We start from the raw sequence: 11,249 nt of genomic DNA, 5'->3' as shown, positions 1-11,249 counted from the left end.
GGGTAGCGGTGTGGTTCGTCATGCAGGCCAGTCGATGGGCCTGAAAGCACAGACAAGTTGGCAGGGAGTGCTGGTTCTCCATAGCTCAGGGGGGCAGGGGATGGCATGAAGGGATAAGGGAAAGGCTGCACATGAGGGGATGGAAGAAGATGAGGGGAAAAAACAACGGGTAGTAGAGCTGCCACGTTATCTTACATCACAGGGCAGATCTAACTTCTTGTCCCATGGGATTACCTCTGTAAAACTATAAAGGGTAGGCTGGATACTTCTGGACAGACCAGTGGTCACAGAATGTTAGAATCACTTGTGAGGTCTCGCTCCCACTGCACAGCATGATGAAGAGCAGTCTCAGGAATACAAAGGGTAAGGCTCTACTGTGCCAAAATTACACATGACATCACAAGACTCTCAAAGTGAGGCTGGGAAAAGGTTAAAAGCAGCAAGTTATCACCTCATCCACAAAGAGCTGCACTTGGTCACCAGCACACAGGGTTTCCACAGCAGTGATCTCGTGGACCACATAACCACCACAGAGACGAACAGACTCCACAGGGAAGAGTACGTCCTGAGCAAAGAGAGAGAAAGTGACTTAGGACAGAGGGAAAATCCAAATATCTAAACTAGGTGCCTGCTTGATCCACTTGGGAAACACAACTCCCACTGATTTCCAAAAGACAGGGGTGAGGTGGGAAAAGCAGGAAGAAGCTTACTGTGAATGTAACCGGAGTGCCTCAGCCATTCCCTGCACACAGTCACTCGCTGCACAACATGCTGAGGCTGTCAGCTTGCAGCGGAGGGGCAGTAACACCATCCACACTCACGAATTTTCCTAACAAGGATGCTAGTCCATGAGAAAATGGACAGCAGCTGCCAAGGCCCCTGTTTCAGGCATCCAAGGTGCCATTTCTGCCTCATTGAGATGGCAACAAAAACTTGATCCCCACTTCAGTTTGAGAAGAAGTGCTGAGCAAGGCACTATCACATTCTGCAAGGCTAAAAAGGCAGCATTGATGCCCAGAGGTGATTCTCAAGAGCTGGAATACGGGAAGGAGAAAAAGCTGCACCCTACGTAACTTCCCAGAAAAGGGTGAAAGGTCTCCCTCTGACAAGGTTGCAAGAACATGTTACAGAAGTGGAGGTCTCTCCTGATGCTTTTTGGAGGGCTAGGAGATTTTGCACTGTGTCTCTGGATTGGGCACTGCTTGTGGTCATCCAGGACCGGCCAGTGACAAGTTACCTAGCTCATGGGCTCTCTGATCATTGACTGCCTTCTCTCTGCATTGCAACCCCAGCTGACGAGAGTTCAGCACACCGAATGGAGACCCAAGATGACTTTACAGTATTCCCCAGCAAGACAAAATTTCAAAGATCTGAGAGAGATAATCAGAGTAGCAAGTACACCTCTGTGAAGTTACTGCTGCTTCTCCTCCACCCCACCAAGCCTGAGGAAAAGCCAAGGAAACTATCAAGAGTTAGCAGCTTGCAAATTAACACAGTAAAGTTTATCACTTGGCAAATTCTGCCTGGCATCAATACTGATGGCAGCCTTGGATTCAGGCAACAGAGTCTTACCTGCTCTCCCAAACGTATCATGTAGCCTTGGTCAGAGGTTTGCCCACCTTGCTCTGCATAGAAGTTAGTCCTGTCCAAGATGACACCACAGCGCTGCCCTGCTCCAGCCTCCTTCTGGAGAGACTGATCTCTGTACAGCATCAGCACAGTGGCCTGGCACGGGCTGAACTCTGTCAGAGGGAAGAAGATGGCAGGAATTAGTACATACACCCTGTCAGATTGCACCAGAAAAGGAGGGGTCACTTCCCCACGCCAACCCTATCAACATCCGGACTATACTGAAAGTTGGCACTTTCCTTTGGAAAGGAACAACTCTTAGCAGAAAAGATAAAGGATCTGTTATTTGGAACTAAGTCACCTCTCGCTCATCTAATGACGGACCTGCTGTGTAGCACATAAGCAGGCCGGGATGCCCAGTCTGGCTCCACATGAGCCTGACAGAACAAGATGTGGCATGGACACATCTGCATCTTGATACGCTGCAATCCTGGCAAACCTGCTTCAGTATTCATGGCAGCCTTGGGTTCAGACGACAAAGAGTTGAGATGACAGATTTGGTAGACAAAGCACAACAGGCATGCCACTTTCATTGATGCAGCAAGCTTCTACTGTGCTCTCCTGTAGGTTTCTTGAAGCCAAATTCAGGTGACATGGACAGGTAGGCCCTAAGGTGGGTGTTTAACCGGCTAGGCAGCTGGCCCCACAGAGAATTTCTCAATAGTTCAATGATCAAACGATATTCAGTTACTGCTAGAGCTACTTGCTGTCTGTTATTAGGGCCAGCACCATTAAACACCTTCATTAATGACTATCCACGACAAGATGGGACGTACCCCTATTCCGCTTGTGTATGGCAACGAATTGGTGGGGGCTAGCTGATATACTGAAGAGCAGGGCTGCTTTTCAGAGGCATCTCAACAAGCTACAGAAATGGACTGACAGAAGCCTTGGGGGGTCCTCAGGAACAAGCTGAACACAAACATAGCCAAGCAGGTCAAAGAAAGTGAATATTCATCCCTATTTAGAATTTGTGAGACTACATCTAAGAGTACAAGAAATTCTGGTTGTGCACAAAGAAGAAAAAACTTTTCACACTAAGAGTGATAAAGAACAGGGAACAGAAAGGGTGTGGGACCACTGTCCTTAAAGACACTGAAAACTTCAATGGGTAAGGCTGAGGAACCTGATGTTCCTTTGATCAAGAGACTTGAAATCCAACCTGAGTTATTCCATGGTTCAGAGGCTGAGGAAGTGGGACAGTTCTAGCTTAGATATTTCAGCCAATGTCACCGCTGGGCTTTTTTCCTCCATTGTGCTCATCATAGTATATATAGCTCGAATTGCTCCACTTTCTGCTTAGTGTGGGTTGCCACCAGCACACTGAGTAAGAGGAGCTGGCTGTACACAGTTATCTCTAATGGTTTGTGACAGCCACACCACCTCTTACTCTGTGGTTTAGCTTAACGCTTTCCCTAGAGCATCAGCAACTTTAGTTACCCTAAATGATAAAAAGCCTACACTGGCATCTAGTGGCCTGCCAAGGAAACAGCAAGTACAGGGCTTTAGGCAACGACCTAAACCCTTTCATAATTACTCTTCGTTCTCCCTAGCCCTCATACACAGAAGCTTAATTGTTGGGGACAGACTCATTTCTAGCAAAAATCAACGTCACTGCTTCACTAAGGGAAGCATGGTAATACTAACCTGAGCTCAGAGCCTTGTCACCAGCCCAGAGCCTTCCTGGGGACACAGCAATAACACCTACTTTGGGATGAGGTACAGGGGCAGAGGAAAGATGCAGCAGCAAGGTAGATAGGTTTGAGCCAAGCAGTACATGTTCCATGTACATGAGGTTAGGCAGTAAAAGCAGTCTTGTGAGGGATTCCAGTGCCCTCAAGCAGAGCTTGCCTACAGACAAGACCTGGGCACTTACCGTACTGCCCATGCTGCCCAAGCGTGTAGGCGTACTTCAGAGAGTCATCAGTAGCGGGCACATCATTGCTCCGCAGCTGAGCCAGCGAGTGCACGTCAAGGTGTGTGTGTGTGTCCTCCAGCTGCTCTGCCTGCAGGCCACCAGCCTTCCGCTACAGCAGAGCAAAGGCACAGTTAGATGGGAGATACCTGGGGGCACTCACACCAAGGAGTCGAGCATAAAGTTAGGGACAACTCCTTCCACCTTCCTGGGAAAGGCTTTAGACACAGGCTGATGGAGGCTACTGCTAAATCAAGCCCATTCTTTCAGACCCCACAAGCACTCAATACCATCCCGTGCTAGCCTCAAGGCAGGCCATAAGCAACAGCCAACACAACCCTCAAGGCACAGCTTGCTGTGCAGCCGTGAAACCTCCAGGCCATTAGAGCTTGGAAGAGCAAGGCCTTGAACTTGTTACTGCACAGAGTTGGCAGCACACAAGCCTTCCAGCACTACAGAGGCTGAGGAGGTTTTGTAAACTCTTCATAAATCACTTGCTCTTTGGGCTGTCTAAGCTGGCTCTGCTTTGTGTGAGAAGTTGGACTACATGACTGACAGAGGACACTCTAACATATATAATTCTATGATAAGCTCCACTCCACCAACAGCATCATGAAACACTTCTGATCTGAAGAGAACCACCAGCCAATACTTCTCAGTCCCACATCCACAAGCAAAGGCATTGCGACCCCTCCTGCTGTTTCGGATCCCTTTCGCCGCCAGGAAAAAGGCACATGGCCCTGTGGTGCAACCAAAGGGCCTCATCAGCGAAGGGAATTCTGCCTCCATGCTCACAGCAGAGAGGGAAGGCTCTGAATTATTCTGACAAGGTGAGTCTCCCTCTTACCTTCGCATCTTCCAGAGCAAGTTCATTAAAAGCAGCTGAATCCAAACTGATTCCCTTTTCTTCAAGCATCAAGTCAATCAGATCCAGAGGGAATCCCAAACTCCCATAGAGAGACCAGGCTACTTCGACTGTAGAACAAAAAGGAGGATATGAACTCTGTGCAAACACAGAAAGGAAAGATTTGCTTGGATGGGACCAATCTCCCACATGCCTTTGTAACTGGATTCATCTGCACTGTGTGCAACTGTCCTGGTAATGGGGATAGTAAGAGAAACTAAGCAGTTCTTCTTGTATAGGACTGTGTATAAAAGAGAGTTCACAGCCCCACCCCTGCTAAAACTTGAGTGTAGCACATCTACACAGGCAGCTGCACTGGCTGGGTCCTGAGCCCCTTCTTTTAGCTGTGTCTTGCAAGGACCCAGTCAACTAGTCAATAAAGCAACAAGGGAATGTTCCTAACTTTCCTGGAGCCTAGTTTGTTGTGAGAACAAAATATCAGAAAACAGTTGCAATGTGGAGAAAGGAGCAACATAAACTCCTCTGCCCAGGGCTAGAAGGTCACTGAAAACATGTGGGAGAGGTAGACATCCACCACAGTTTTGAATGCTTAGGAGGTGCCGGATCAAAGCACCTTTAAGAGCAGCTCATCAGAGAAGGGAGACTCACCTGGGAAATTTGTGGAGGGCTCCATCTGCTGCACTGTCCGCTCGATGATGCGCCTCCCACGCTCAAGGGAGGACAGAAAAGCTGCCTCATTCTCATTGATGATATCCATGATCTGCAAGAATCAGAAGGGTTAGCCACAACACTTCAGGGAGCTCCCCAGCTCAGCTACAGTCAACTTAGAGCAAGTCAAGCAGGTCTCCAGGAAGGGTACTGTCTGCCAGAATCAGCCTTTTTGTTCTGTAAGTATCCATCACAACATGGCTCCGAAGCATTACTGAACGGTGCCGAAGTCACTCTGCCTCCTATCACCATTCCTGCAAGGAAATATTGACCATCCACCTAGGGAAGGCTGGAGGCTGACAAACGCTCCCTGTCAGATATTCATGTCTGCGACCCAACTAAAATTGCATGGCTGGATCAGCCAGAGAAATTGCTCATCATAGTTGCTGTCAGGAAGAGCAAGCCAGGACTGGCCTCAAATCACCAAATCCACTTTGGACAAAAGGTGCCCAGGCTAGGACAGGCTGTACTTACGCTCAACAAAAGAGCTACCCTAGTTTTTTGGGGTTTTTTCTGAGCAACAGTTACCTTATACCAGCACAAGCTGTCCCTGGTAAGGATCTAGCAGAGCTCCCACAAGGAAATCTGCTAGACAACTTCTCATGCACAGGATACAAATATGTTCCCAGCAAATTTCAGTCCACCCATGAGAACACAGTTACGGAGGAGATTATACAAACTCCTCCAGCTAAGTCCCAAGGAAGGGCTGACTTCTGCCCCTCGCAAGGACAATGAGACAGGGTTTCTCTCCACGGGATTCCATGTGGCTCACCCGGTTTGCGTTCTTCGTCAGCTCTGGATAGGCATCTCCCTGTGGAGTGAGCTTCAGTTAGTGATAACATCCTCAGCATCTTCCTCGGGGAATCTCACAGCATGCCACAAGCCTTATGGAGGTTTCTCAGGCAAGTGAATGTGAAGGGACCCCCAGCACACAGCTCTAGAGACAGCAGCACAGCTCCAGAATCACACATAGGCTTACTGTGACTGCTACTCCCTGGCTATCTCCCTGTGACCCACCTCTGCTAACCCTGGCACAGTATCTCTTGGCAAACACATTCTTTTGGTGTTCACAATAGAAAGAAAGCATTGTCCATAAGCATGCTGTTAGTACTCACAGAGACCAATTTTAGATGGCTTTAACCAAACAGGACAGCTGGAAAGCCACTGCCCCGAGAAACCATAACGTGTGCTTACATACACATGCTTAAACACACACTTGTGCTGACTGTACTGTTGGTCACAGTAGGCCCTCTCCCTCCTATCACAAATGATCAGGAGACACATTTTTACTGCTGCGCTGCATAGCACCAGATACAGCCTCCTGGAACTCACTCACATGCAAGATTACCTCCTGACAGCATATGGGAAAGGACATGTGTGATCCTGTTGGGGTTCTTTCTGCTTTTGTTGTTGTTGTTGTTTTGGTTTGGGTTTTTTTTGTTTGTAATTTTTTTTTGTTTTTTTTCTCCCCCCAGGGCAGTAGCTTTCACTCACCAGCACTTCCACTACAGTAGGCACCAGTGTGGCCAGGAGCCCAGGTGGAGCACGAAGGACTTCGGAGCAAAAGCGGACAGCCCTGCGCAGGATCCGACGCAGCACCAGTCTGAAAACAGGGCAGGATTCCCCAAGCAGCCATGTGAGCATCCCTGCCCAGCTCCCACATCTAGCATGTCGCCATCTCACTTCAGCTCCTCTGGCCTGATCTATCGACACAGGCCAGCAGCTCCCCATACCCCACAGCCATCCAAGGATGAGCCTGCAGCTTGGAACCTCTTCCAGGCTCTCAGCTTCTCACCTTCCCAAAGCTCATGCACTCCCTATCTCAGGCCCACACCAGAACCTCACCCCAGGACATTCCTTCCTAGACCTGACTCCCTCCACACCATGCCATTTGTCTGGGTCCTTACTCTGCTCCAGAGGTGCCTGGGAAGACGCCATCAGTAATGCACACACACAAAGTGCGCACGTGATCTGCCACGACGCGGTAGGCCATGTTCACACGCCCAACATCAGCATCCCCAACCAGACCTTGGTATCTGGGGACCTCGCATCCCTTAAAGAGAAAATAAGGAGATAGATCAGCAGAAATTGATGGCTGCAGATGAAAAGTCTCAATGCAAGAGGCAGACAGCTACACTTGACACCATGTTTCTCAACTACCTCAACCTTGTGAATCTAAGATGTACTCATCAAATCTTTCCAGAGCACTACAGACCAAGACTTTTATATCTAAGATAGGTCAGCCAATACCCTGGCACTGAGAAATTTAAAAAACTTTGGAGAAAAAATGGATCAGCAGCGCTGATACACCAGAGGAACTGGAATTCTTCCCAGTTTCCTTAGAATGCTGCTCTGAATCTAGTTGGACCTACCTCTTGTCTCAAAATACTGCACAATAACACGTGCAGAGAGGGCTGTATGACAGTACCATGCAAACAGTCTGCATTCAATAAGCATTTGCTCAGCTCTGACATTGAGCAGAAGTACTGTCACCTTGTGAATGGCATCCAAGATGGGAGTAAAGAGATCTGTGTCATAATTGGAGCGTTTGTTCTGCAGAACTGTCACCAGCCTTTCCAGGCCCATTCCTGTATCCACGTGGTGTTGTGGCAATGGAAGCAGATTCCCCTCCACCTCTCTGTCAGACAGTCAGGAAAAATAAAAGGCAAAAAGAGAGGCAAGGGTCACTTCAGGGGCAAAGAAAAGGAGCAGGTGAGACAAAGTGTGACAATGGATGGAACCAGCAGGTGTCTGTAACGGACTGATTCATGGATTTTGCCTTAAACTTTTCATGCAATTTTTTACAAACCCCCAGCATGGTCAGAAAAATGATGGAATGTTGCAGAGAGGCGATCTGATAAGGATGTAAATGCCTCAAACAGCCTTGGCACCGAATATGTAAAGAGATTAGGAAATCTTGTGGAGGCAGGATGGCCTTATATCTAGTGTATCTTCCAAAGAGATAGGGCATTAGCACGTGTTAATGATGGGGCATTTGTACACGTTAATGAGAATTACTGGAAAAGATAATTACTGGAAACAAGAATTACTGGAAACAATGGAGGGCCTCGATCCCCTACCTGACATTCTGCAAGTCTGCACGTAGAAAATTGTGTATAAATTGAAGCAAGGAAAAGCAAGGAAGTTAGAAGAAGAAGAAAAGAAGAAAGAAGACAACGGCGGATGCATCCTGAACTCTGCTTTGGCTGGACCTACGCAGGGACCCGGACCGGTGATCCCTCTCTCTCAATCTCTGTCTCTCTCTCTCCCCGACCTCCTCTTCCTCGCGAAATTTCTTCCTCGTGAGGGTTCTCTCTCTCTCTCTCCCTCTTTTCCTTTTCTTCCCTAGGTAATGCAAGGTCTATCACACTGTTTATTTGGGTTTTATGCCTAAATTTCTTTCCTGTGACAGTTAAGTGTAATATTGTCTGACTTAACATTGTGTTTACATGTCCTTTATTATTCCCTGTTATAGTGCATTGTATAGTGCATGTGTATATTACTCCTTGTTGTAGTGCATTGCTTATTTAGCCTTTTTCCTTGATTTTTTTGTTATATCGTCTGCCCTGTCGTGCTTTTGAATTAGAATCGATTGTCGTGAGCCCGACCTATATGTTGTGATGAATTAATAAATGTTTGTGTTTGGGCCTTGAGACTCGTCTCACCGTTGTCCACGCCGTTGGTGTATTACGAATCTGAAAGTCACTTGTCCCTCTCTCCTGAGTGAGACATGACAGGTGTCCCAACAAAAAGAAGCTCAGGGACACGACTAATGGCAGCCTGCCTTGACACTGTCAGGCAGCCAGGATCTGACCATCTGATAGTCAGGAGAAAGTGAAAAAGGCCTTCCCTGAACAGCAATCCAAGGCCACCTCCTCCTTCAGTAGGTTTCTCGAGACTGCTGGAGACCTCAAAAGACCTCCAGGATGCAGCAGTGAGGGAGAATAGACAGCAGAGGTTGAAGGAGAACAGGACAAATAAAGCAAAAGGGACTTGGAACCACACCAGCCTTCCTCTTGTTCCTGTACTGTCACCTTCTGGAAACCAGCAATCTCACTGAGAATATAGACATGCAATTTTGGAGTCAGACAAGGCAGGTGGTACCGGCTGTACTGCATGAAGACCAGGTTCCAGATCTCCACGACATCGGGGCTGCCCTGGTTCACCAGCGCTGCAGCATTTCTGCCACCACCCACATGGTCATAGTGGATCTCTGTGCAGGGACCGCATGGACCCGTGTCTCCCATTTCCCAAAAGTTGTCCTTCATTGGAAAAGGAAGCACGTGACTGGCAGGCACCCTGGAAAGGCAAACAGCAGAGGTAGTAGCTCCGCAGCACGCGAGCAAGGCACACAGTAGCCTAGATTATAGGGATAGCTGGAAGGGAGGAAGCCTTTCTGTCTATTACAAACTCAGTAACCAAACATATTAGGATTCCTTTGTTTCTGTTCACATAGAATTACTCTCCTTAGCAGGAACAAGCTGGACCAAACCAGAAAGAATCCTACCACTGCCCAGAATGACTGGCAAACACAGTCTGGCTCCAGCTGACAGAGAGAGGCTCTCCACTGGGTCTGTGGGGCAACTTCCTCCTTGGAGGGAAGAATTCCAGCAGAGCTAAGACCTGATCACAACGGACAAGGCCAAACACCAAGAGTGGCACAGAGCTGCCTCTGTTCAAAGCCCACACATAGCCTGGAATGAGCTACCCAAGGAGAGCAGTGCTCTCTGCAATGGCTTCATCCTCACACTGAAGCAGTCACTGCCAGCTTTCAGAGAACACACTCTCCACAGATTGTGATGGAGAGGAGGCAAAGAATCACACACTTCATGCAGGCCAGTCAGTCTTAGGTACACAGCCTCCAAGACTGGCAACATCTGAGAAACAGCTTAAAGGTCAAGTGCCCCAGAGCACTTGGAGCTCAGCTGACTGTTAACAACCCAAACTAACTAGAAACTAAATGAGTTTAAACCACAACTTTTGGCCCCTACATCTGATTCCCATCAACTAAAGAGCAAATGGGAGACTACAGAGACTAAAACATCAGCACCTATTGCTCAGAACCATTTCTTTAACACACTTACCCCAGGCGGAGCCACACGTCCTTGCATTCCTCATCTGCGCTCAGCCCCAGCGAGGAGTCTCCGCCAAAATAGGTGATGTAGAGGCGATCTTTGGGGATCTCGTAGACCTCTGTCAAGAGCTCCCACGCCATGCTACATGCCTCCTCCTGAGCAGGCGGGGAACAAAGCACAGTAATCCAGAATAAACAGCAATGCAGAAACACTATTCAGAATGGGAGTCAAACACAGAAGAGGTTCATTTCAGCAGCTCTCTCCCCGTCCAATTTCAAGGTGTATTGCAAAGAGCAGGGTGAGGGTCAGGCGAGTGAGACGGCTTTCTGCTGCATGTGGAAAACTGACATTCCTAAATTGTTGGGAAACCTCCAGCATCACAGCATAGTCTACACTCATATGCTTCCCAGCAGTTACGTGAATTATTTTCTTTTCAAGGAAAAAAAATTCACTACCAAAAAGAACTTGCATCCTTCATGTTTCTCCTCTTTTCAAACTTTTTAGTAACAAGCATCAAATGAACAGGTAACCTCTCTTCACCACATTACACGGTCAACACTGGAGTCCCCACAAAGAACTTTAACTTGTAAGTGTTGTTCACAGCTTTGAAAGGCTGAGGGCTTTGAGAGTCTGCAGGGCACACTTAAGAGTTCCAGCATCCCAGATGACTGACTCTACTCCAGGCCCCTGAGGAGCCCAAGAAGTAATCTGGGGCTTACAAAAATGCCTTCTGCAGACAGTCAGAAGGCACAACAGCAAAGCGCAGAAAGAAAGAGTGCTCATCCCTGCCTGCTCACCTTAAAGTAATCCCCAAAGGACCAGTTCCCCAGCATCTCAAAGAACGTGTGATGGTAAGTATCTCGGCCCACATCCTCCAAGTCGTTGTGCTTTCCTCCTGCACGCACGCACTTCTGGCTGTTGACCACTCGCCGCTGCTGCGCCAGCTCGCTCCGGGGGTGCACCGTGCCCAGGAAAATGGGCTTGAACTACAAACCAAGGCAGAGACACGCCCGCTGGGGCCAAGTGCCGCCCAGCGCTGGGGGCTGCGCCCGAGGCT

At 48.4% G+C, this 11,249-nt stretch overlaps 1 protein-coding gene across 1 annotated transcript in view; it reads right to left on the bottom strand.

Annotated features, from left to right (window-relative positions):
* The window catches only part of AARS2 (alanyl-tRNA synthetase 2, mitochondrial), a gene marked incomplete at both ends in the record, with an annotated part of 17,670 nt that extends 6,492 nt beyond the window's left edge, over positions 1-11,178 (bottom strand). Inside the window, 13 exon segments of the mRNA XM_009866969.1 lie at positions 2-40; positions 452-565; positions 1,573-1,742; positions 3,506-3,656; positions 4,392-4,519; positions 5,058-5,169; positions 5,890-5,928; positions 6,612-6,720; positions 7,025-7,170; positions 7,611-7,755; positions 9,222-9,416; positions 10,202-10,347; positions 10,990-11,178. Of these exon segments, the coding sequence (XP_009865271.1) occupies positions 2-40; positions 452-565; positions 1,573-1,742; positions 3,506-3,656; positions 4,392-4,519; positions 5,058-5,169; positions 5,890-5,928; positions 6,612-6,720; positions 7,025-7,170; positions 7,611-7,755; positions 9,222-9,416; positions 10,202-10,347; positions 10,990-11,178 (1,683 nt within the window).
* Positions 11,179-11,249: the final 71 nt, after the last annotated feature.

Source organism: Apaloderma vittatum, unplaced genomic scaffold (genome assembly GCF_000703405.1).
Source record: "Apaloderma vittatum isolate BGI_N311 unplaced genomic scaffold, ASM70340v1 scaffold843, whole genome shotgun sequence".
Lineage (NCBI taxonomy): Eukaryota > Metazoa > Chordata > Aves > Trogoniformes > Trogonidae > Apaloderma > Apaloderma vittatum.
Note: the sequence above shows the minus strand (reverse complement) of the source record. Positions and strands in the feature narration are given on the sequence as shown.